This window comes from Pipistrellus hanaki, assembly GCF_964339955.1.
Source record: "Pipistrellus hanaki genome assembly, chromosome: 14".
Classification (NCBI taxonomy): domain Eukaryota; kingdom Metazoa; phylum Chordata; class Mammalia; order Chiroptera; family Vespertilionidae; genus Pipistrellus; species Pipistrellus hanaki.
The window spans coordinates 24,624,501-24,651,718 of NC_140516.1; the positions used below are offsets into that span (position 1 = coordinate 24,624,501).

General features: G+C 40.1%; 1 protein-coding gene across 5 annotated transcripts in view; it reads left to right on the top strand.

Annotated features, from left to right (window-relative positions):
* FAM13C (family with sequence similarity 13 member C) overlaps positions 1 to 27,218 on the top strand; it is a 120,803-nt gene that overhangs the window by 51,006 nt on the left and 42,579 nt on the right. For all 5 annotated transcript variants that reach the window (XM_084904809.1, XM_084904810.1, XM_084904806.1 and 2 more), the window contains one exon: positions 18,819 to 18,882. In XM_084904809.1, coding sequence (XP_084760935.1) covers positions 18,819 to 18,882 — 64 coding nt within the window. The remainder of the gene's footprint in view (positions 1 to 18,818; positions 18,883 to 27,218) is intronic.

The following is a 27,218-nucleotide window of genomic DNA, read 5'->3' on the forward strand; positions in this document are numbered from 1 at the left end:
CCTTCCTCAGTAAGTCTGGCTTGTCTTCCCACTAGACTGGCTACTTCTTGCAAAGACAGATCTGGTCTCTCTTCCTCTTTACCTAAGTAAATGTCCACAAGACCTTAAAGACCTGTTGATTTTGTCTGCTTTTTCCTCTTTAGCTTCCAGGCTGTACTTTCACAGGGTCTAGCTGTATTCCAGGAATTCCGTGCCCCAGGTTTGGCCATCCCAAGGTCTGGGGGTCAAGTTGCAGATCAGGAGCCTTGTTGGGCTAGTATTTAAACCGGGCCAGTAACCTTCAAACTACAGTTATTTTTTACAATCATGGTGGCATCACCCGGGGACATTCTAATGGTACTTAAAAACATCTCAAAATATGACAGGGATTGTGAAACTTGATGAACTGTTGAAATGAGATCTGAGGCTAAAAACAACTTCGAGTCAGGTAGCTCACATTCCTGATAACCTTCGTCTTCCGTTTTACGTCAGCATATGGTCAGGTTCAGACAGATCATGCCCAATAAGATCTTGATAGAAACATGATACTGTAACAGGACACATAAGACTTAGGCCTGGCTCAGAGTGAGGAAAGAAGCCTGGCTAAATCTCAGCAGGTGTGAAATGCCACCTTCTTGAAGATGGAGAGTGAATGTTAGTAGCAAAAAAACAATTTGAGAAAGGGGAGAAGCACATCTTTTTGTAGAGGTGAGCAGTCAGGGGAGTGACAAATGTCTCATGTGTCATTTAAGTGAGACTTAAAGGAGTTGTTTTCAGAGAATGAATCCATCCTTGTAGAAGTGAGATTTTGGAACCGATTGTGCTATGGTGTGGGCATTGATCTTTCCATACCTGCCAACGAGAAATAGCTTCATACCTTCTTACAGCCTTTGTATCCTAAGCTCTTTCTAGCACAAGGAGCCTTTATCTCTGAGTGTGGATGAGCTTCAGGGAGGACTGTGAATATTTTTGCCAAAGTTTGAGTGTGTGTGTGTGTGTGTGTGTGTGTGTGTGTGTGTGTGTACTGTATTGGTTTTCAGAAGCTACTGTAACAAAATAAGCACAAACCTGTGGCTTAAAACAACACACATGTGTAATCTTACAGTTTTATAGGATAGACATCCAACATGGGTCTCACTGGACTGAAAACTCAAGGGGTCAGCCGGCCTGCATTCTTTCTGCAGGCGCTAGGAGAGAATTATACCATTTCCTTGCCTTTCCCAGTTTCTCACGGCTGCCTACATTTCTTGGTTCATGGATTCTTCTCCATTTTTAGAAGCTAGCAACATAGTACCTCTCTGAGTATGTCTGGGAAAGATTTTCTGATTTTAATGACTCGTGTGATTGGGCTGACTCAGGTAATCCATGATAATCTCCCCATCTCGAGGTCCTTATTTAACCATATTTATAAAACTACTTTAAAAAAAGTCCTTACCCAAGGATATTCCCCCTCTCCGCCCCCCCCTCAATGATTTCTAGAGAGAGTGGAAGGGAGAGGGAGGGGCAGAGAGAGAAAGAGAGAGAGAGAGAGAGAGAGAGAGAGAGAGAGAGAGAGAGAGAGAGAGAGAAACATGCCTTCCCGCATGTGCTCCTCCGGGGCTGGGAAATCTGTAACTGAGGTACATGCCCTTGAGTAGAAAATCAAACCCGAGACCCTTTAGTCTGTAGGCTGATGCTCTAACTACTGAGCAAAACTGACCAGAGTTGTAAAACCTCTTTTGTCATGTAAGGTAATGTAGGAAGAGGGCAAGGGATGAGGACATGGAAATCTTTGGGGGACCATTATTATACCTACTGTTTTACTCTTTCAGGAAAAACTCTAAAAGTATTTATCAGAATCTCCTATGGTATTCATGATCCCCAAAAAGGTTTTGAATGACTGTCTGAATCCCTGCTCCTTCAAGTCTGCTTCCTATTCTGAATTCCAACAGAGCCAACCTCACATGTCAATGTGGCCCCCTCTGTCCTCTATCTTTCCATCCCTCCTACTTGCCATTCCCTTCTCATCCCTATGTTACCTTCCTTGGCAGTTCAGTGCCCCACCTCAGAGGTCTCAAATTTGGTGTCCTGTCGGTACATCTAGGGTGGAAATACCTGTATATTTGGCTTGTAAAGTATTTTAACATCAGGTTTTACAGATCTTTGGCATTCTTTTGAAAAATCTGAAGATGGGATGACCCAGAGCCTCCATTCCTACAAAGCAACAATTAGCTGAAACTGAGAAGCTGAACTATATTTTTTCACAATTTCCACCCATATCTCCCCATTTCTGTATGCTCTTTGCCTGAAGTCCTACAGGTATTTGATTTATAATGCCTATTTCAATAGGCATTATATTCCCAGCAACTGCTCATCCTACTGTCCTCTGGGGACTCCAGCTGATTGGAGCTAACCCCCAATAAGGTGATGGCTGATACTGTCTTAATGCCTTCTTTCCCAAGATGGTGTGTATATATTTTAACTTGGATTTTCAGGGCATCTTAGTTGGAGAGGCTGTATATTGCACTCCTCTGGCATGCTCCTCAGTACCTGGAGCTTCTCAAAACATGTGAAATTATAGAATGGCATTTAGTGAGAACAAGAGTGAAACCTTAGTAATCATTTAATACGACCTTCTCATTTTTCTAGTGTGATACTCATTGTGGCTGTCATTTGCTGAAGCCCTCACTCCCTTTGTAACAGAACCAAGACAAGCACCATCACTCTGTGTAGAGCAGCCACTGAAAGAATACGTAGCAGTTTGATTGATTTTTATAGCTAAAGCCAGTGCCAATTCCGTGAACCCTCAGATATGACAAAGGGGAATTTATGAGTATAAGAGAAAACTAATGAAGTCAGGAACTTCTTACCTAGCTAAGTAAATTTACATTTGAGAGTGATTAACTCACCTGTGTTTAAAACATTGTATTAAAATTTATGACAGCATTAAACCTTTAATGTTGTTAAAGCCTCTCTACAAATAGGAGTATTCTATAGTGTTCCTACTAATTAAGGCCGAGGTTACATTTTGAATTGAAGTTCATTGGCCTCTTCATCTCGAAGTCCCCAGTTTCCGGGGTTGAAGGGGGTGGTATCAGTAAGGAGAATGGCCTTTGATGGCTTTGACTATTTTTGTGACATTCCAGATGAAAGCAAAAGCTTTGTTGCTCTATGGAAAGAGGAAGTTTTGTTGGCAGCATCTTTTCCATGGGGGATAAATCCTTTCATCTTTTGTTTTTGATATACATGACTTGTGTGTGTTTTAATAGCTAATTGTTTCTTATTTAAATGTTTTCCATAGAAATAAGCAGAGTCTTAATGAGTTCTACTAAAAAGAGAAATAATGAGGAAGAAAGTGAGCACCCAGAGATTTTTAATAACACAGAAAACAAGGTCTGCCTTCTTGGACTGAACCAGGGCAGGAGCTCTGCCTGTTGCCAGCATGATCTTTCTCATTAGTGTGCTCTTACTAATAGTTTCTTTTCTTTTTTTCAGGGGGGTGGGGAGGTGGGGAAGGTGGAGATGAGGGGGTGGGGAAACTGGACGTGGGGGAGTGCAGGGGATGAGATAGAGATAACAAAATAGCTTGTCTTGACAATGTTTTAAGACTCCCTGAAGTGCAGCTATGTAATGAGTGGTTTCTAAAATAGCTTGCTTTGTGTATACTACATAGGAAGAGAGCCATATAGCGAGGCTGTGCGTCACCCCCTATCCTGTCTTCACCTCCAAGGTGCAGAAACAGTCTCGAGAATGGAAAGAGCATTCAGATTAAGCAGTGCTGAGTCTTATGTCTGTCAGATGACCTAGGTTGCTTCACTTAAATCCCCGAGTCCCTTCCTCTAACAGGAGTTTGGGCCAGATGATTTCTAAGGCCCTTTCTGGCCTTTATACCGGAAATGCTCAACATTCTAGATGTTTAAAGGATTAGACATGGAAAGACTTTAGCTTAATAGCACAAGCTCTTGCAGTCACATATAAAAACATTTCCCTCTCCCTGATGGCAGAGCACAAAGAATCCCACACCAAATCCTTAAACTGTGATGGGAAAAGAGCCCATGCTTGATTATTCTGGAAATGAAACCCTCTTTTTATTTTTTATTTTTGGAGTCTGACCTTGGTCACTTGATAAATTTTTAGCACTTTCATTGGACAATGATTAAGCATACAGATAAGAGGGCAACTCAGACGTTTTCTCATTTAAAAAAACAATAATAAAATAAATTAAACATGGTTATACTGGAAAATACAGAAAACTCCAAGGACACAAACATTTCTTATAATCTTACTACTCAGATATAACCACTGTTCCCACTGTAGTGTACATTTTTATGTTATTGTTTTAATGTGGGCATGAAAAAGAATTATGTCTGAAAAGGGGCTTCCTGATGCATTAGGGTTTGAATCTGTTAGAAGCACTATTTATTTCAAGCAGATTCCAGAGCATAAAGTTGGGCCAGAATGCAATCTGAGCTAAATAATAGACAAGTGGGTTAATTATCACAAGGCTGCTAAATTCTTTTATGGCTAAGGTGAACAAATTTGACTTGCCATACAAATACTCTAACATAAAATATTATTTAAATATATTTTTTATTGATGTTAGGAAGGGAGAGAGAGAAATATCAATGATGAGAAAATATCAATGATGAGAAAATATCAATGGTGAGAATCATTGATCAGCTCCTCCTACACTCCCCACACTCGGATGCTCAGTCATTGAGTCATGCCAGGTGGGCAACAAATTCTTTTGTTTTTTTAAGCCCCCTTTGTCTCCTCTTCCCAAGTCCAATGCTGGACATTGACCCTTCCCTAAACAGCTCCTTCTCACTGCATTCACCACATTGTTATCATATTCATCTGTTTATTCATCCTCTCTCCCACTAAATGGGGAAGCCTTATCCATCCTTGTATACTCAACAAATAGCATAACATATAATTTTCTACAGGAAACATGTTTTACAGACTTTAGTGTCATGATAGCCATGTTATGGAAAAAACATTTCTAGAAGATTGAATGAAAAACTTTGTTCTTGATATCTCAACATCTTGGAAAGCTTCTTGGCCTAATTTGGAGTAGATTTAAGAGAGAAATTTCAGTAATAATGATAGGAGATAGAATGTATAAACTTAAAATCTAATTTAGATCTTTAACCAGCTGGTTAAATGGTCAGTGTTCCTGAAGCCATGGGAATTGTAAGAATATCAACCTACTCTTCATCTTCCCAAGGAGGCAGTGACTACTTCATTGCTTCTGTCATAGTATTCATCAACAAGTTGTTCCTTTCCAAGACTTATGTTAAATACTACGCACACACACACACACACACACATGAACACAAATCGCATATAGTAACACACACAGCTCCAACCCCTCCTCTCTCTTTTTTATCTTTAATCAATGCTAGATTTAAACACATTCCTGCATAACTTTTTTATTCCATGTAATTACTAAGTTTTCCCATATTCTGAAATATTACCAATATTGATGGCTGTGAAATATTCCATTTTGTGACTATACCATGATTTATTTAAATAATTCCAAATTATTGGGTACTTTGGTCACTTCTTGGATTTATATTTGGGATATTGTAGTAAGAATCATTTAAAAAATATATTTTTGAAATTGTAGTGATATTTTTTATTTTTTAAGTATTTTTTTTCAGGTATACAGCGTAGTGGTTAGACAATCATATACTTTACATAGTATTTCCCCCTATATTTCCAGAACCTACTTGGCACCATTCATAGTTATTACAATATTATTAACTATATTAGAAGCCTGATGCATAAAATTCGTGCAAGAGGGGTGGAGGGAGGGTCTCTGGGGTCCCCTCAATCCAGCCTGTACCCTCTCCAATCTGGGATCCCTTGGGGGATGTCTACTGCCAGTTTACATTTACATTTTGTTCAATCTTCTAGAAATGTTTAAACTGTCAGTTGGACATCCCTCTCACAATCTGGGACCACTGGCTCCTAACTGCTCATCTGCCTGCCTGCCTGATCACCCCTAACTGCCCCCCCTATTGGCCTGGTCTCCCTCAACTGCCCCCCTGCCAGCTGAGACGCCCCTCACTGCCTCCCTCTGCTGGCCTGGTCGCCCCTCACTACTCCCCCGCCGGCCTGGTCACCCCACGCAGCCAGCTGCTTAGTCATTTGGTCGTCCCTCACTAACCCCCTGCCAGCCTGGTTGCCCCACGCAGCCTGTTCTATCGATCAGTCAATCAATCAATCAGTTGTTTTGGTTGCAATGGTCACTTAGGTTTTTATATATATAGATTGTCTATGCTGTACTTTGCATCCCTGTGACTTTTGTAACTACCAAGTTGTGCTTCTTAATGCCTTCATCTTTTCCAACAAGTTCCCTAGCCCTTCTCCCCTCTGGCAACAATCACTCTGTTATCTGTGTTTATGAGTCTGTTTTAATTTTGTTTGTTCATTTATTTTGTTCTTTACATTCCATATATATTAAAATCGTATGGTACTTGTTTTTCTCTTACTCACTTACTTCACTTGGCATAATACCACCTAGGCCCATGGTGTCACAATTGGTAAGATTTCATTCTTTTTTATGGCTGAGCAATATTCCATTGTATATATGTAACACCACTTGGCTATTGATGGACACCTGAGTTGCTTCCATATTTTGGCTATTGTAAATAATGCTGCAGTGAGCATAGGAGTGCATATATTCTTTCAAATTAGTGTTTTGGGTTTCTTGGGATATAAACCCTGAAGTGGAATTGCTGTGTCTTAAGGCAGTTGTGTTTTTAATTTTTTAAGGACCCCTCTTACTGGTTTCCACAGTGGCTACACCAGTTTGCATTTCCACCGAAGGTATACGAGGGTTCCCTTTTCTGCATATACTTGCCAACACTTGTCAATTGTGCATCTATTGTAATAAAAACATAATATGCTAATTAGACTGGACAGCTGAATGACCTTCCAGACAACCTTTCAGACAACTTTCTGGATGAAGTCAGGGCTGCGAGGACCAAGCCCCTTGAATGAATTTTGGGCCTCTAGTTTTTTTATGATAGCTATTCTAACAGGTGATATTTCATTGTGTTTTAAATTTGCATATCTCTGATGACTAGTGACATTGAGCATCTTTTCATATGTCCATTGGCCATCAGTCTGTCTTCTTTGGAGAAGGTCTATTCAGGTCTCTTGCACACTTTTTAATTGGATGGTGTTGAGTTGGAATATTTACACCTTACCAAATGAGTATCTTTTCATATTCTGTAGGTTGTTTTTTGTTGATAGTTTCTTTTGCTTTGCAAAACTTCTTGGTTTGATGTAGTCCCATTTAAAAAATTTTTTGTTTCCCTTGTCTGAAAACATATATCAGAAAAAATATTGCTAAGAGCAATGTCTGAGATTTCACTGCTTATGTTTACTTCTAGGAGTTTTATGGTTTAAACTCTTTATGGAATTTAAGTCTTTAATTCATTTTGTATTTGTTTTTGTATATAATATAAGAAGGTGGTCTTAATTTTTTTTTTTTTTACCTGTATCTCCAATTTTTCCAGCACCATTTATTGAATACACTGTCTTTACACCATTCTTATGTTCTTGACCATATAGGTGTGGATTTATTTCTGGGATCTCTGTCCTGTTCCTTTGATGTATAGGTCTGTTTTTATGCCAGTACCGTGCTATTTGAGTATTATAGTCTTGTAGTATAAATTGATATCAAATAGTGTGATACCTTCAATTTAGTTCTTATTCATGATTACCATGGCTACTTGGGGTCTTTTGTGGTTCCATATACATTTTTGAATTGTTTGTTCTATTTCTGGGAAAAACACCATTTTTGTTTTGGTAGGTATTACAGTGACTCTATAAATTGATTTGGGTAATATAGACATTTGAATGATAATTTTTTAAATCCTTGAGCACAATATATGCTTCCATTATTTCTATCTTCAATTTATTTCTTCAGTGTCTTATATTTTCTGAGTAACAGGTCATTTGCCTCCTTTGTTAAACTTATTTCTAGATATATATTTATTATTTTGAGTAAAATGTGAATAGCATTACTTAGTTTTCCTTTCTGATAGTTCATTAGTGGTATATGAAAATGCAACCCATTTCTGATTATTTTATTTCCTGCTAATTTACTGAATTCACTTATCAATTCTATCAGGGGTGTTTTTTGTTTTGTTCTGTTTTTGTTGTGTGTGTGTGTGTGTGTGTGTGTGTGTGTGTGTAATTTTTAGGGTTCTGTATATACATTATTATGTCATCAATATAGTGACTACAAATAATGACAGTATTACTTCTTCCTTTCCAATTTGGATGCCTTTTCTTTCTTTCTTTCTTTCTTTTTTTTTTTTTTTTTGTCTGATTGCAGAGGTGTGAGGACTTTCAGTACTACCCTCTATAATAAAAGCCTAATATGCTAAATGTCCAGTCGTCTGTTCAACCAGTCAAAGCGTAATATACTAATGATATGCTAAGGCCACTCAGCTACTTGCTATAATGTGCACTGACCACCAGGGGGCAGATAGTTGACCGGTCAACCATTCACTATGATGTGACTGACCATCAGGGGCAGACGGTCGACTGGTCTACTAGTTGCTATTATGTTCACTAACCACCAGGGGGAAGGTGCTCCGACCGGTAGGTTAGCTTGCTGCTGGGGTCCGGCTGATCTGGCCTGAGTGAGATGGGCCAGACACACCCTGGAGCCCTCCTGTGGTTCTTCCCCAACTGGCCAACCTCCCTCATCTCTTCCCGGCCCCGATTGTGCATCAGTAGGGTCCCTCGGTTTGCCCTGTGCCCTCTCACAATCCAGGACCCCTCAGGGGATGTTGGAGAGCCAGTTTGGGCCCAATCCCTCAGGCCAGGCTGAGGGACCACACTGGTGCATAAATTCGTGCACTGGGCCTCTAGTTTTGAATATTATGGTGAAAGTGGACATCCCTATTTTGTTCCTGATCTTAAGGTAAATTATTTTTAGTGTTTCCATGTTGAGTATGTTGTTAGCTATGGGTTTGTCATATATATGGCTTTTATGTTGAGGTATGTTCCCTCTGTTTTCACTTTGCTGAGAGTTTTTCTCATAATGGGTGCTGGATTTGTCAAATGCTTTTTCTGCATCTATTGATATGATCACATGATTTTCATTTCTATTTATAATGGGAAAAGTAGTTACATTATGTTATTATGTGATGCCATTTTTAAAAAATAATACTCATCTGAAGATATGTTTATTGACTTTAGGGGGAGAAGAGAAGAGGAGAGGAAAGATGGAGAGGAGGGGGGGAGGCATGTAGAGGGAAGGGGACTGAAGGAGAGGAGAGAAGAGAAGGGGAGGGGAGGGGAGAGAATAAAGGAGAGAGGAAGAGAGGGGGGTACATTGATTAGCTGCCCCCATATGTACCATGACCATGAATCGAACCCACAACCTTTTGGTGCATGAGATGATGCTCCAGTCAACTGAGCCACCCAACTGGGGTGTGATTCTATTTTTCCTAACTATATAATTATGTACAGAAACATATTGGAGAGACATATATCAATATTTTATTGGTGGTTACTTTCAGGTGGGATGACAGTGGGTGATTTAAAAAAGATTCTTTTTGATTCCAAAATTTTCCCTCATTGAGCCCCTATTAAGTTTGAAAATTAAGAACTTATTTATAAGTAAAAAAAAAATAGTATACTATTCAGGCTATGGAACCCTAATATATTTGTTAAAATATCTGTAATCATAAGATGTAATTATCTCAATCTGAGGTAAACAGAAATATTGGGAGAGAGTTAGGAGAGAATGGATTTATTTTTAATTTTTGTTAACTAAAGGAAACAAGGCATTTTCAGTGGCTTTAGTGGTTTGGGTCAGTTGGGATCAGAAAGCAAATATTAAAGGTGACTTTTATAGGGTCAGATAATGCTTAAAACCAGAATTTCTGTCCTAGATATCTCTTCCTTTGTTTGAGTGTTTTATTCTGTGGATTTGCCTCTCTGAGCATTAATCCTCTCTTGCCCCTCAGATAGACACTGACCCAGGTTTTATTGATCTTGTGCCAAGACCACATTGGTAAGGACAGCAAGTATGCATAGCACTTGTTGTTTGCTTCTAAATAAATAATAATAGGAATCCTAACATATGTGCTCTGGGAATAGCAGGCACAGTAGTGCTGCTTGTTCAGGACACAGACCAAGGTCTGTCAGGCTGAGGATACTGCACTGCGGAGAGAATGTGTGTCAGAAAGGTTGGCAGTGGCCGGGCTGCCCAGGACTTGGTAGCCAGGGTGTGGATTTCAGATTTTAAGTTCAAAGAGAAGCCATTGGAGATTCTAAATGGGAATGGCATGCTCATGTTACATATTTAAAAGACCACTCTAAGTATCGTGTGTTGTGGGGAGACATCTCGCAGGCGAAAGCATCCCTCTTGTGGGAGGAGATGGTGGCAATGAAAGAGGCAGGAATGTGACAGGTGAAGATAGATTACTCATGACTTTTCCCTTTTGGGAAAGAAAGAAAACTTTTATGAGGAACACATAGCATTTAGACTTAATATCAATGCCCACCCAAGTCCTCTGTGCTTTTTTTAAAGTTCCATTGTTTGTTGAGCTATCCTGATTTATGACTTAAAAGTTAAAGTGTTGGAAGGCCAAGTTTCAGATGTAATATCACAGTGCCCAGTGCAAAAAGTCTTTAATATTCATCAAATATTCATGTTATTCAAATTAGCCAACCCCCTCCCCCCAATTACTTGTGAGCCTTTATACCCTTCACTGCGTCTGCACCTGAACTAATTCTTCATTTGTGTGTTACTTTTTTCTCTGTCCCTGACTGTAAACTCCAGAGAGATAGGGATTAGGTCTACTTAGTTACATTGCTCACTTTCTTACAGAAATTAGAGCCTCATAGGAGGCCTTGGGTATAAGGAGGTGACCCCAGGAAGCAGGAACACAGGAGGAGGAAGAGCTGACAGCAGGTGTGTAACTGAACTCTTCCAGTGACTGGAATTCGTGCTCTGAGGCCTCTCTCAGGGACTTTGTAGAAAGTTCTCAGCTGTATCCCTCTGAAAATTGGGGGCTGTGGTGTTTATCTATACATTCCTTCTTCTGTTGCCCCTGGGGGAGGTAGCTCTCCAACACTTGCAGGTCGGGGGAGCCAACTCTGCCTCACAAAATCCTTGAGGTTGAAAGTGAAGAGACTTGGCAGGTGCTTGAGGGGGAAGCAGAACTGACCGCGGAGCCGTAGCACCTGCTACGACCACTGGGCCTCCTGGGCTCGGCCCTGCCTGGCACAGGGAGCAGGTGTCTAATAATCACTTATTAAATGAATGCGGTACATGAGATGATGTGAGCAAAGGGCTTTGTTTCCTGATCAGCAGGCCAGGTGCGCTATCATTAATTATTATTGATCAAAAAGTATTGTTAGGATCTCAGCTCCCACTGAATTCTCTGTCCTCGACATCCCTTCCCAAACTCTTCCTTCCTGGTTCACGGGGAATTTTGAACTATACACATGTCTCCTCTTCCTCCTTCCCTCTGCCCATTCTGACGCTGGCCTCGTGGTCTGACGCACTAGTTCCCCCATTCTCTGGCCATTGGAGTGGTTCTGGCTGTTTCTGGGCTCTGTTCCAGCCCACCAAGGTGAGGAGAGGTATTTATTTCAATATAGCTGGGCTGCTTTGTGTTAGGAGTTTCTCGTAGTGTCCCCAGGGACACTGCACTTCCTGCTTCTGAAATGTGTCTCCTGAAAGGCCAGGTGAGAAACACCCAGTTACCTGTCCTCACAGACCCCCCTCACCTCCTGTGCCTTTTAATCATTGGTCCCTTCCCAGGTTGTTGCACCTAGACCTTTGGGATAATATTTCCCAATTAGGAATCTCCTGGGATGCTTGTTAAATATATGTTACCAGTATACTCCTCTGGAAACTGATTCAGTGAGTATGGGGCCTAGGAATCTGTTTTGAATAAAACTGGTTGATTCTAATCTTCAGAGAAGTATAAGTTGGGAGTTGAGGGTGGGCCTTAGGCTCTGTCTATTGGGAAGGCATGTTATTAGGGATCAGTGTTCTGCCTCTGGCCATGACATCCACATCTCCTCTAAGGGAGTTCATTGACCTGTACCAGTACATGCATTACGTTGGAAAGTCAGTTCGTGAACATTTATTGACTTCTAGTTTTGTTTTCTGCTGGTGGTCTCTTAGAGAGTAATTTTAAACTCTGTGCCTTGGTTTCTTTATCTTGGAAGTTGGCTGCCCAATATTTAATCTCATTCCTTTAGCATAGAAATTTTGGGGAAAACCAGTAAGAGAATGCCTTTAATGCAACTTAAACTCTCTGGAGAAAGAAACTCTATATTTACTGGCATTGAGGATTGTTATTGTTACTAATAATATTACTGGAATTTATTGGCGTCTTGTCTGTGTCTGCATATAGAGCCATTGTTAGTTCATAAAGAATGTTTTGCTCAGAGGGTTGTCCTCTTGGGATATACCTTTTGTTTTCAAAAGAGTTTCATGAAACCATAGTCATACAGCCTGCTGACAGTCTTCCGGGTATACATTAGTGTTTCCTGTGTTGCTTTCTGATACAGACTTTTTAATATAGAGGCTCAGTTTAATGTAGGAGATTACCTGGAACTCTTACGTGGTTTACCGTAGGCACTGTTTGGCTTTCAGGTCCTGACTCTCCATGAAGCACTCTGAAAAGTGTGTTGGATACTCTCCTCTTACTCTTTCTGCCCAGGTTTTCTAAGTGTGGGTTAGAAAGACACTCGGTAATCTTCAGCAGGTCTCCTGTGGAAGAAATGTATTTGCTTGTAGGAATGAGAGACATCCCTCTTGTCAGTCCTGTTGGCATGCTGCACTTGGAAGAGAGAGCATGAGTTTTATCATGTTCATTGTACATATTCAGGCATACATCAGAATTGGTAGCTGCCCACATGTGAGTTCCTACTGTGTGCCAGATACAAGGATTAGCCCTAGATAACTGTTAAGCAAGTCTCATGAGAAAGAGACAAATCATATGATTATACAAATACGTAATTAGAGCCTAAGACATGGCACACAGCAGAGGTAGAGGCCCAGAATTCAGTAAGACATATAGAAGGGAGCCGTGGTCGGTCTGATAGGTATGGTGGTGTTGTATGAAGGCTTTGCATCTGAGGGATGGATGGGCTCATTAGGAGGGAACGTGGAGCGGGGAGAGCATTGAGGATATAGGAAGAGCACATACGAAGCCTGAGGTCGAAAGGGGCACGGCGTGTCTGCGGAACTGAAGGAACGCAGTGTAGCGGGAGCACAGAGAGGGAGACTGATGGGAATTGAGGTTGAAGATGTGAACAAATACTAAAGCCTTCAGGATGTCATAATTTAAGAAGTTTAGTCTTTATTATAAGTGCAGTGCATAAAGGCAGTGGCCTTTGTTGTGTGGGATGATGTGGGGAGGGTAGAGGAGAAGTAGGGAGACCCATTGGGGGCAGTCAAGAGGATAGCTGATGGTGGTTCGGCCTAAGGGTGTGGGGAGAGGACAGATGCAAAGGTTATTTGGGATAAGACATTAAAAGACTTGGCAATAAATTGACTCTTGGGTTTGAGGGAGAGGAAAGTGTTAGGTAACTCAGTTGTCTTCCATGAGCAGTTGGGGAAGACAACTGAGTTATCTTCCTTACACCGATTTAGGGAACACTCTCATCTGCCGACTTAATTATGGATAGTTGAAATGTTGCTATAAATAAAAAATCCTATGCTGAAGACTGCTTCTTCACAAATTATCACATCTGTGGTTTGACATTATTCTTAGCCAAGAAACATGTCTCCATGCTTTGTGCGTTGTGCTATTTTGAATTCCAGTCCACCTCCTGGGGGAAGGCCACTGCAGGCTGGCCCTGCAGACTGGCTCAGCGCATGCTTTAGGGCTCCTGCAATGTGGAAACAAACGCCAAAGGTTTTTAGAAAAGTTGTACTTCAGTCTGCTAGCCATAATTTGCAGTCACAGAATCCAGCAGCAAGAAGCTCTTTTAGTATCAGCAAACAATTTGGTTTTGTGTTTTTCTGCTGAGAAGTGCTTTTATTTTGAATTATATTATATCATGGTGCTGGCAGCAGGGATGTGGTGGCACAATGGGACAGCAGTGGGGTGGTGATGGTGATGGTGATGGTGATGGTGATGGTGAGGTGATAATGGTGGTGGTAACAATATGGTGGTGTTGTTTGAAGGCTTTGCATTCTGATCAGCACTGAGAGCCATAATTGGGCTCTGAGGATTCCACGATGCCTTTCCCATTGCCCGGATTTTGGGCTGGGGGCAGGGATATATTGAAGTTGACAGAGACCTCTGACTGCCTTACTGACCATTGCCCTATCCAGAAGCATGCATGTGATAGAGACATATTTGATCTATTTTTGTTTTTGGGCAAAGGGAGGAAAGAGAATAGGAGAGAGTTGAAACACTGCGATCCAGTTTTGAGTTCAGGCCAGCTTCTAGTCGGGATTGTAAATGGCCCAGGCAGTATCTTTAAAGATCTTCAAAGAAGGGAATTTGAGATACCTAGCTACTGTTTCAGTTCACTTTTCATTGCTGAACTTCTCCAATGAGAAGCTTTTGTTTCTGTTTCCTCTTCTGCCATGACCTTTGTCTTTTACAGTCCATAATCTCTTAATTTCTACACGGAGATTTTCTAGCAGTATGAGCTTGGATAGTCCTTCTGTGTATGCTGTTCCCCTTGCCTTTCCTTCTTTCCCCCATATTAGCATCTGGTGCACCAGAGATTACTGGTTTTATTTATTTATTTTTGTTCTTTGTCCTTCTACAAGAATATACATTTTATGAAGGCAGAAACTTTTTTTTTTTTTAATTATTCACTGTTTTATTCCCAACACCTTCAGTGGTACCTGGCACAGAATTAGGGGTATTATAAGCCTAATCTCATACACCATTAGTTACCATGAGGATGAAACAAAATAATATAGGTAAACTGTCTGGCAATCCTGGCCTGGCATGGTGAGGGCTGGTGAATTGTTTGGTTCTTCTTGACATTCTTCTTTCCTGTAACTTCTTTCTCTTCAGCATTCAGAGTGGCAGCCTGTTTAGCTTTTTGCCTCCTTAGTGATGTGTCCATTTTCTTCATTGCTCTTCTTTCTTCTGCCCCATAACTGGCCACTTCCAGAAACCTGGTTAGTGGTCCTGAGGAAGGGTGTCCCAGCTTTTATCTCAGCTTATTCATTCATAGGCTTCCATTATTGTTATTAATAAAATGTACAACTCCTTATTATCATTATGATGGTATTTTATACATGATTGTAGAATGCACATATTACTTTAATATAGCTAACAGTAGTAATAAGCATTATTCATGACCTGTCCTTCCCATGATGAATTGCCCATGAGTAGTTATTATTATCTTCACTTTATAGATAAGGAAACTGAGGCTTAGAGATGTTAATATCTTGCCCGTGGGTACACATCTCTCCTAAGTGGTAGATGGAGAAGTCATTCTGAGATGTGTTTCTTCTGTTTCTCATTTATCCATCCATGTGGAAGGCCATGTGGCAGTCACGGTGCTGTGCTCTGGCCACACAATAGGGAAAAACGGGTGTGGAACCTGTGGTAATTGCTCGTCGCTTTGACGGTCACCACTCTCATGCTGCTGAACACACTGCAGAGCGCCCCATTCTAGGTGAGCCTTGGTTAGGTATTTTCAATTCCCTATTTTAGCCTCACCTCAAGTTTTGAATATCTAAATCTAAACTCATAAATTACCTGTCTTTATGCCTGCTCCTCACCAAAATTACATACTTTTGTATCTCCACTAGAGAAACCACACGTCATTTTCCTTATCACACAGGCTCAAGACTTTAGATTAATTTTCAATTTCTTGTACTTCATAGCTTGAATCCATACCCAAGATCTCTTGATTATTTTACCTTTGGAAATGTATCTCTGATCTGTCTCTGCCTCCTCAGTTTCTCTCTACCATTCAAACACCAGTTCCTATGTGCTGGTCCCTGATTCACTGAAATAGCATCAAGGCTGAATGTTAGTTTTGTGTTGTGCTTAAGATTCCACTAATTGTAAGACTCCTAAAGGCATAAAAGCAGCTTATTGATTATTATCTCCTCAACTATGTACCAGGCACTTAGGAAATACTCCAATGACTAATAAATTAAAGCACTTTTTATACTTAGACCACAATTCTCAAACTTGATTTTGAGTTTATGAGTATTTTTTTTTTTTGAAGATCATGTGAATATATTACTTGTAGGCTATTCTGTGCATCTCAACAATACATATAATTTAATTTTATTTATTTTTAATCTTCATCCAAGGACATGCTTAGAGAGGGAAAGTGAGAGAAATAGAGATAGAGAGTGAGAGGGAAAAACATTGATCTGAGAGAGAGAAACATTAATCAGTTACCAGCAACCCAGGTGTGTGCCTTGATTAGGAATCAAACTGGCAACCTTTCATTGCACAGGAAGATGCACAACTAACTGAACCACTCTGGCCAAGCCATACTATAGTTTTAAACCAAGTCTATATTTTCTTTCTTCCATTAATGTTCACTACTTGTGCATTTATTTTTCCATCTATTGGCACCGAAGACCTAGAGAAACTTCTGCTTAAAACATAAATATTGCCCAGCCAACATGACTCGGCGGTTGAACATCAACCTATGAACCAGGAAGTCACCATTCGATTCCTGGTCAGGGCATATGCCCAGGTTTCGGGCTTCCTCCCCCGTATGGAGGCAGCCGATTGATGGTTCTCATCATTGCTGTTTCCATCTCTCTCTCCCTCCTCCCTTCCTCTCTATAATCAATAAAAGTATATTTTAAAAAACATAAATATTGTTTTTATTAAAGAACAACACTTCCATTTTTCTGTTGCTACCATAATTTATAGAAACACAATTTGAGAACCACTGTAAATTACAAAGAAATTATGAGTCATGCAGTGTTTTAGATGTTACGGATTAGAATAAATTAATCCCTATCCCCAGGAGGGTTTCCCCATTTTTCAGGAAAGGTCTGCTTTGTATTTTCTGAAGGCCTGAAATCACTGTGTTTGTGGCTCAGAGACTGGATGGGCATAGGATGGGTATGACAGAGGTCCTTCTTCCTTACATCCTCACTCTTCTCACTTGAACTCTCTCTCTCTCTCTGAGCTGCTGGTTTGGGACCCTTAGCCTTCTACCACACCCAGGAGGGATGTACTGGCTTGTGCAGGCATGGGAGACATTAATATGACCTTTACAATTTTGTGTGGCCATCTCTTTACCTTTCTCATTAGAAATAAATTGTTTGCACAGTTAGCAATGCCCATGGACTGAAAGATCTCTGCATTCTTAAGACTATTTCAAAGTGAGGCTCATGGCATTTCTAAATGTGCATCCTGGCTTTCAGAAATCATTTAGAGGACATGTATGCTTTCTTGAGGCAGAACAACTGTAAATAATTCTGTCCCCAAATACATCTTTTTTTACAAATGACTGAACACTGAGTAAATCTTTCATTCATTAAGATAGCAGGCTTTTAAAAATATATATTTTATTGATTTTTTACAGAGAGGAAAGAGAGGGATAGAAAGTTAGAAACATCGATGAGAGAGAATCATCAATCAGCTGCCTCTTGCACACCCCCTATTGGGGATGTGCCCACAACCAAGGTACATGCCCTTGACCAGAATCGAACCCAGGACCTTTCAGTCCGCAGGCTGACGCTCTATCCACTGAGCCAAACCGGTTTCGGCAAGATAGCAGGCTTTTTAATATGGATAATAACTGTCATTTTCTAAGGTTATTATATAATAGTCTGCAAACTGCTGCAGAGAAAGTTTAATCTTATGTAATAGATGCCATTTGATGAATTGAGTTGGAATTGAGCATCTACCAGTTGTGAAGTTTGTTTTTTTATTTTTAAACTAAAACAACAACAACAAAAACACCCCACAAAAAAAAAAAAAAACAATAGACTTGCCTGTTTCAAGTTCTTTTTCTTCTATTGTTAACTCTGTGGTGGCAAAAACCAGCTTCACCATATTACACAGCAATTGCTATACCATTTATTGTGATAGTTTAGTGGCTGAAATTTCCAAAAGCTGTTTTCAGTGAACAAATGTGTCATTTTGTAACAACTGTATCAGATCACATTACATGCTCAGAAGAGTCCCTCTATGACAGTGGTTCTCCACCTTTCTAATGCCTCGACCCTTTAATTCAGTTCCTCTTGTTGTGGTGACCCCCAACCATAAGATTATTTTCGTTGCTACTTCATAACTGTAATTTTGCTACTGTTATGAATCGTAATGTAAATATCTGTGTTTTCCGATGGTCTTAGGCTCTACAGCTGTGGTTCTCAACCTGTGGGTCACGACAGGTTAACTGCTAGCAGGGTAGCCTATGACCATCGGAAAACACAAATATTTACATTACGATTCATAACAGTAGCAAAATTACAGTTATGAAGTAGCAACGAAAATAATCTTATGGTTGGGGGTCACCACAACATGAGGAACTGAATTAAAGGGTCGAGGCATTAGAAAGGTTGAGAACCACTGCTCTATGAAGATCTGGAGGAAGAGCCTCTGGGACAGCAAGGTTGAAGGTTTGGACAGGGAACCAGCATTATGTGTTAAAGAAACAGAAGGCCAGAGAGGCTGGAGTATAGGGGACAAGGATGAGTATGATAGGAGGTGGAGCCAGGGAGGGTGGCAGGATTCAAACACTGTAATGTGTTGCAGACCACTATAAAGTGTCTGCAATATTTTCTCTGGGCAGTGGAGTACCACTGAAGGTTTCTAACAGGTATATTCAGATCTGTAGTCACCAGCTTTAAAAGTGCCCGGCTGAAAGGTTTCTTTTACATTGAAACAATTCTTCTTTGTATTTTATAGAATAGACCAGAGGGCTGCCATTTTGCCAAAGGATGCTTTTGAAACTCGGCGGGACTTAAATGAGGTAGGTGCAATCATTGTTGTTTGCAGAAACACGAATTAGCCAATTATGAGAGCTATTACTTTTTCCTAGACCTAGGAATTCTCTCTGATGAAAAACAATTTTAAGTATTTTTGCTCTTAAGTGAACTTGTTTCCTTTGTCCTTAGGGTAATGTTTTTCCTTGCTCTGGAGCAGACACATTTAAAATATTATTTGCAGGCTGCTCACCATGTCTTGGACCTGAACCAAGTCCAGCAGTCATTTCATTGCACACTTTCCCACTTTGCTTCAGGATTGGATAGCCATGGCTCTGACCCTTACATTTGTAAAATTTTTCTCTTAATTTGATTTCATCTCTCCTTTTATTCTAACAGCTTTTGCAGTCTCAGATATAATCATGCTTGCTATTTATCCATGAAACATGAGTCAGTGTGGTGCTGGCAACACAGCCTTAGTGTGTTTTGAGACAATGAAGCCATCTTTTCCAACCCAAATGGTTTCCCACCAAACTGGACATTACAGTGTTAATAAGCTTGTTTTGATTTTCTTTGAAATGTATAATTTAATTCTATTGGAAATCAATATAATAAAAATGGGATTTCTGTTATGAATGCCTTGGCTTATGACATTGGTGTGTAATACTGCCTAGTTGTTTTTGTTCTCATTGTATAATTTAGGAGCAGTGGGTGGTATATCTGATTAGGATCATAACAAAAATAATGAAAAGATTTGATGTTCAAATGCCAGAAAGAGAAAGAATGTGTTTTAGGCAAATTTTTTATTTGTCATTTGAAGATGCATCTCTCTTACCCTTTCAAAAATGAACTGACATTAGGTGATATTTTTAAAATGTAGAACTTGGTTGAAATGAATAGCTCAAGGTAAACTAGCTGCCTGATTGAATCAAGTTAAATAAATTGCTAAAGGTGTGGAAATCTCCTAAAGATAACAAATACAGAACACTGCTTGCTATTTCTTTGTGCCCGGAGACAGCCTTCAAACTTCACAATCTTATACATGGTAGCAAGAGTGGAAAAGAATTTAAGAGAAAAGAGGCAAGAATCTGAATCAGTGAACACAACTTTTTGCCCCACTGTGAACAAGCAAAGTGCTGGTTGTAAAGAAGTGATGATTTGCTTTGACACAAATGACTAGAAAAATGAGGTGGTAGTAAGAGTCAACTTGTGATAGGTTTCCAGTATTTGGGAGAAACTGGTTTGTGAGCTGGAAACTCATGAGATTACGTACGTGATAATTGCAAAAAGCTCTATTTGAAAATAGGCTTTTCTGTATTGCTTCACTATTGTATTTGCAAATTACATGCTATGTGCCAGCTCATTGCTCTAGCATAGGGGTGTCGAACTCATTCAGAGAAGGGGCTAAAATCTAAAATCCAGCCTAAATCGCGGGCCAAATGGTTTACTGAACAGTCATAAACTGACAATGTCATAAACTGACAGCGGAGTGCAGTGATGACAGCGCGGTGCGGGCCACATCGCAAGACCTGGCGGGCTGGATTTGGCCCGCGGGCCTTGTGTTTGACACATGTGCTCTAGCATTTCATGGGTGCAAGAATGCTAAATGGAGACATGCAGCCAAAGGAGCAGTCAGTGCCATGTTTTAAATGTGCACTCTTTCATGAAAGGGGGTGATGCTGATCCAGACAGATCAATAACAGTGAGTGTGTGCTCAGACTGGCTTTGTTCCAATTGGGGCAAATTGTGTGTGCAGGCCCTCATCATTTCATGAAGTTTCTGTTGTGGCTGAAATTTGAGGAAACTTTAGAAAAGCTTGTAGAAGGCATCATAAGTGGGTCCAGACCACGTGTTCAGACTTATTAATGGAGACCTCCTATACAGTAGAGGTCTGTATTTAACTGCATCTTTCCCACCATTTCCCAAATTTAACGGAAACCACTCTTTTATGAAAGTATCCCATAATAACATTTTTTTTTAGGCATCCAAGTCCTATAGGATACAGGTGGGAAATACTGCTTTAATATTTTTAATGGAAATAGAAAAGACATAGAAGTGTGTATACTGTAAGTCCCAGCTGGATGAATTCTCACAAAGTATGTAACAAGTCCCTAGGTCAAGAAATGGAACGTATTAGCATCCCAGACAGCCCTTTGTAGTTCCTTCCATTCACTACGCTCCTATCAGGATAATTGCTCTTCCCACTTACATAGATTTGTTTTGTTAATTTTTGAGCTTTTTAGAAACAGACTCTGTGCACTCTTTTGTGTGGTTTCATTTACTCAGTATTGTGTTTGTGAGAATTGTGTTTGGCATGTACTTTTAGTTTTTATTCTCCTTGCTGTAGCCCCTTGTATGGTTGTTTCCAATTTTTGACAATTATGATCAGTTGTTACTGATTGTAGTTTTATTTTGTTTCTTTCATTAACTGTTTTTTGGTCTCTTTGCATGGCTGATTTTTTATCAGAGTATTCCTTCCATCTCTAAATGGAAATGTAAGGTAGAATTATTTCTTTTGTTAGCTCTCTTCATTGTTTTTTTTATTCCTTTTATTTCTTTACCCCTACCCCCAGATTTCCATTTCTCTAAAAGGAACCCACTAGTTCCATATTTTCTCTCCTTCTCCACTCCAACTTGCAAGTCTAAAGCCAAAAGAGTTTCTTGAGCCTCTCATGAAGTATGGTTCCAAAATATTTTCCAGACCCTAAATAATAATGATTTGAAATTTTACATATGTGCTTTATACTTTCCCAAAATTTCACTCTGTATTTCATTTCTACCTTCTGAACAATAGATAGAGCTCAGCTTAGTTTGGTTCCAGAGCTGGTACTTAACCCCAAGGTCTCCTCTATTCAGTAACATTGATACATGGTGTGGCATATCTAACAATGAGCATCTGACTTTGTCTGTGATCCCCATATTTTCCCAGTGAACTAAGAAACTCACTTCTTGTTTTCACTTGGCTTGTGTATAGATTCAATTTCTGCCTGTCTCTTGTTTCTTCTGCTAGTCTCAAGCATCCAGTTTTTGACCTTGGGTACCTTAATAGAACTTGTGTGTCTCTATTTGATGAATTTTGCTATCTCTGGGACTATGTTATAGGAGTTGGTTTCTGAAAAACTGCCATTGACCTGAGCTGTCAGACTCCCTCTGTGAGGTATCAGGAGATTTTATTTGTGGTATCTCCTAGATCCTGAATGAAAAATATTCTAGACTTGAGATTTGTTAATGTCTCATCCACCTTAATCCTTGGTTTTAGTTATTTACCCAAGTCCATGTAATTGATAGCATTTGATAGATCAAAAAGTTATTGAAGGACAAAATGAAAGAAATAAAATTGTTTTCCCTTTCCACATACTAATAGATCCCATTCCTAGTTTCAGTTCCAAGTAAGAAAATCAATAGATGTATTAAGAAAATTAATGGATCTTCCATATCCTGAGAAATCTTGTCTTAGTACTTTTCCACCTCCCAGACTGCATTTTATAAAGCACCATTATCAGCTCCTTTTAGTTTTTCATTTGTAAAATTGGGGCAGGAACTTTTGAATTGGGTTAACTCTAGGAGTCCTTTCAGTTTGCACACTTATGACCCCCCCCCCCCCCCATCCTTCCCTCCATTTTCCCAGTATTTATAGAATTTAGTCATAGATTTCCATCAGGGGTGGAATGAGATGAGTTTCCCCATGGTTACTCTGGGGCAAGGCCTCCTTAAGGGCAGCCACTGAGGCCAGTTTTAGGGATTGAATACTAATTAGTACTATAAAAGTGAAATATATGCTTGACATATTTATCAGTCAAGAGAGAGAGAGAGAGAGAGAGAGAGAGAGAGAGAGAGAAAGTGAAAGTGAGAGAAAGTGCCTATGTGATCCTAAGTGAAGAATTAAAGCTGATTGGGGGCCTGAAACAGTAGAGCCTTCCTAAGGAACAGACTGGAGCTTGGATCAATTTGGACCTTCTGTCTAGTTCTGCCATTATACTTGCCCAACTCTTATGTCATCATCCTACAGACGGAAATGGGCACATTTTTTAACTAATAAATATTTTGAAGGTATTCTGCACTTAACCTTTGCTGTGTGAATAAGAGTTTGTTTCCATTCACATTTTACCTGGAATTTTAACGATCCTAGAGGTAAGGTCAGCCACAAGGCAACTAGCCCTAAAAGACAAATTTGGTTTTGGTTGCCCTTCTATAGATTTCTTCTTTCCTTTCCTTTTGAGGCTTGCTGACTATGAAACTGTCTTATGCTGACATAGACCAGTCTACAGTTTATCCTCTCTGGGCCTAAGGAGTCAGTTTATAAATAATATTTAAAAAAAAGTTTGCAATGGCTTAGTAAGTTTATCTAAGAGGAGGTATGTCAAGCACAATGTAATGGGAAAATGAACAAAAGCCACACCACTCTTTTGCTCAGAATAAGCCTTATAATGTGAGGATTTCAAAGTAGCTAATTATTAAGGGGATAATTGAGGGAAATACTTTTGGGTGATGTGTGTGTGTGTGTCCATCCCCGGAATCAAACTATGGAGATGTATGGTTCTCACTAACTAACAAAGACTCTAAATAGAATGCTTAATCATTAGAACAGAGAAGTCTAGAACTTTACCATAATTAAGAGGATAGAATAAGTTTACTTTCAGGGTTGAGAGGAAAAGAGAAAATAGATAGAGGTTGTTCTTAGAAGGTTTGAGATCCTGGAAGTTAATGTCAACCTGTTGAAATGGCCAGCCATAATTAAGTGGAAGTGGTGTTATAATTGAAGGGGCTGAGGAATTATGGGACCAGTTATTAGCATGTTTATGAGTCTGATGTTAAAGTAACTGAATGTAGAAAGGGCCACTGATGATGAGGAAGAAACCAACCTAAATGGCAGTCATTGCATCATATGCATCCAGGTCATGGAATTGGAGAAGACATTGCCTTTTATTGGGGAGAAAACTGATGGACTTAGCAGTGAGGGTCAAAAAGAGTAATGCTAACCCATCCTTCCCACCCTGCTACCACCTATCTAACTCTGTGAGGTGGGAAATAGGAAAAGGAAATGGTTGCTGAAGTTGGAGAAAATTCTAGTTCTATTGCTCCTTCAAGAGAAAACTTGGCATAGAAACACATTTTCCCTTGGTAACCAGTTAAACCAACAAATGCTCAATAATGATGTAACATCAATAACAAGTTAAACCTTTAATTTTTCATCATAGTTTTTATACTATGAAGGGGACATGTGTTTTTATTTAGGTGGCTATGAAAGAGATTATTTACCTAAAATCAATATGAAAAATTTACTTTCCTTCACATGCTACTATTACCCCTTATTTTTTTGAAATATGCTGATCAAAATAGCTCAACATTTGCCTTAATATTAAAAATATCTTCCTCTTTAAAGTTTATGATGAATCCTTTAAAATTTAATTTTATTAAAAATAGACCAATTTACATATTTCTGGTGCACCCCCCTTTGAGCCTATATGCATGTGTCTATGTGTGTCTCCATGTGATGGATGTGATTGTCTTTTTATTACCAGGCATGGTTTTAGCATATATTTTGGCACCTGGCCATATTACATTTCAAGATGATTCTTGCTATTTGGTTAAAGAATGTGTTTCTCCCTCAAAATTGTTTTAATTTTTTTTTTAAATAAAAGATCCAGCAAAAGCTTTTTTAGTCCTTTGATAGTCCTGAGTATGCTGAAAAGTATTATTTCTATAGACTAGGCAGCTGTATTTTTCTATTGAAATGCAAACCCAGGCTATATGGTTAGGCCTTTGTTTAGGATTGATTGAGGATTCTTTTTTTTCCCTGAATAAGGGATTTTTTCCCCTTGAGACTAAAAGTAAAGTCACCCTGGCTTTAATAAATGACAGGATATTGTTGACTCACACAGCTGAAACGTTAGGATTGGAATAGGCTCCATGCATGGCTAGATACAGGGATTAAAGACTTGTATAGATGCCATCTGTGGACCCTGCCTCCCTATATGGACTTTATCTTTAGGTCAACCTCTCTCTAGGGACACGTTATTCTTACTGCTGGTAATTCCAGTGTGTATTAGTTTTTCTATCGGTGTAACAAATTACAAAAAAAAAAAAATAAAAAATAAAAAAATAAAAAATTTAGAAGCTACAAACACCCATTTATCAGTTCACAGTAATATAGGTCATAAACCTGAGCAGACTCCATTAGAGTCTTTGTTCAAGGTCGCACAAGACTGAAAGGCATTGGCTGCAATCTGGAGGTTGGGAGAAGAATCCATGTCCAAGCCCATTCAGGTTGTTGCCTGAATGTATTTCCTTGAAGTTGTAGAGTGTGGTCCCCATTTCCTTGTCGGTCATCAGCTGGAGGCATCTCTCAGCTTCTAGAGGTTGTCCGTATTCTTCCTCACATGGATCGTTTCACCTGTGGGCCAGCAACACTAAATCCTTCTGTGCTCTGAATCTCTCAGATGCTGTCTAGTTTCCACCAACTGGAAGGAACGCTCTGCTTTTAAAGGGTTTGCCTGATTGGGTCAGGCCCACTCAAATTACATCTGTATCCTTGGCCAATTGAGTTAGAGCTTCAATTATTTCTGCAAAATCCCTTTATGGCAGCACCTACTAATGTTTGATTTAATGCCTGGGTATAGGTATCTTGGGGGATATCTCTAGGATTCTGCCTACTATACAGCGGAAGTCCTTCTTTCTAGCTTTGAAAAGTTCCATAGATGAGTTTCATTTTTCTGGCTTGTGGAATATAGCCCTTTTTTGACCAAGTCACCATGACCGTGGGGTTTGGCTAGATTGGCTAGACATAGACCACACTTCCCATTTTGGTTCTGGGAGTGCTGTTATCAGAAGGTGAATGAATGAATGCTGTGCTGCATAATACTGGTCTCTGGAAACAAAATATCCAAGGTAATTTTCCTGTCTGCTGGACCACTGCAGGATGCCATTTGGCATTTTGTTCTGGTGTAGTTTTCTGAGCTGGGATAATGTGACCTTGCTTTCCTACTAATATTTATTACTCAGCTGGAAGCTGAAATGGTGTCCTATGATTCATTTAGTTTAAGCCAAGTTTTTTTTGCCACTGTTCGTGAGGACATCCCTTGGCCAATACAGTGATGGTGTGAACCCTAGTTTTAATTTTGATTGAATGAACTGCACAGCAAATAAACTCTTGAGCTGTTTCCAGGCCTGGTTTATTCTGACCCATCATTCAGAGGCACCTATCCAGTCTGGCTTCTTATTTCCAGGGGAGTCAGGTCTGTAGGACTCATTGTCCAGGGAATCTTTAGATTGGTATTGGCAGAAAAGGCACAAGCCATGCCAGTAGCTGCCCATATTTTTCCTTGTCTGAGAATTAACTTGGAGAAATTTGAGAGGTGTTGGGCTGGACAGAGAAGTTGTGGCAAGACTTAACCAATGCTGACCCACCTGTGCTTGCCTTTGCCTACCAGCTTTCCCCGGGTCCCTCACTCCACTGTAGCTTTGTTCTGTAGGCCTCTGCTCTTTCTTGTATGGCATCTCAATCCTTTTCCTTGTCTCTCAGTCTGTCATTTAATCTTCTTCATCCTATTCTTTCATTTAATCTTCTTCACCCTATTCTTTCATTTAATCTTCTTCACACTAATTTTCTTCCCCCCTCATGGAAGGCTGGAAGCAGTTGTATCTAGATCAGAGGGTCCCAGGAGTCAGCCTGTATTGTAGTTAAGGGAGAAAAGAACCATGTAGTGAGTTTTCCATGAAGCTAATGTCTACTAAAAATTCTTTAATTTAGAGATTGTTCTTTAAAATGTCATTGTGTAATGAAATGGAGGTTTTTTTATTTGTTTATTTTCCTACATGTTGTCACTTGGCAAAATAGAAAGCTGACAGCTTTTGTAATATACTAGAGGCCTGGTGCATGAAATTTGTGCACTCGCGGGATGGGGAGGAGGGTCCTTCAGCCGACCTGCACCCTCTGGCAGTCCAGGAACCCTCTGGAGATGTCTGACTGATAGCTTAGATTTGCTCCCTCTTAGCACTGCCACAGAGGCGGGAGAGGCTCCTGCCACCACTGCTACACTCACCAGCCATGAGCCTGGCTTCTGGCTGAGCAGTGCTCCTCCTGTGGGAGTGCACTGACCATCAGGGGGCAGCTCCTGCATTGAGCAGGATCGGGTTGAAACTGGCTCTCTGACATTCCCTGAGGGGTCCTGGATTGTGAGAGGGTGCAGGCCAGGCTGAGGGACCCTACTGGTTCACAACCGAGGCTGGGAAGGGATGCGGAAGTTTGGCCAGCTGGGGAGGGACCTTAGGAGGGAACGTAGGAGGACTCCAGGGTGTGTCTGGGCCTGTCCACTCAGTTCCAATCAGCTGGACCCCAATAGCTAACCTACTGGTCAAAGCATCTGCCCCTTGGTGGTCAGTG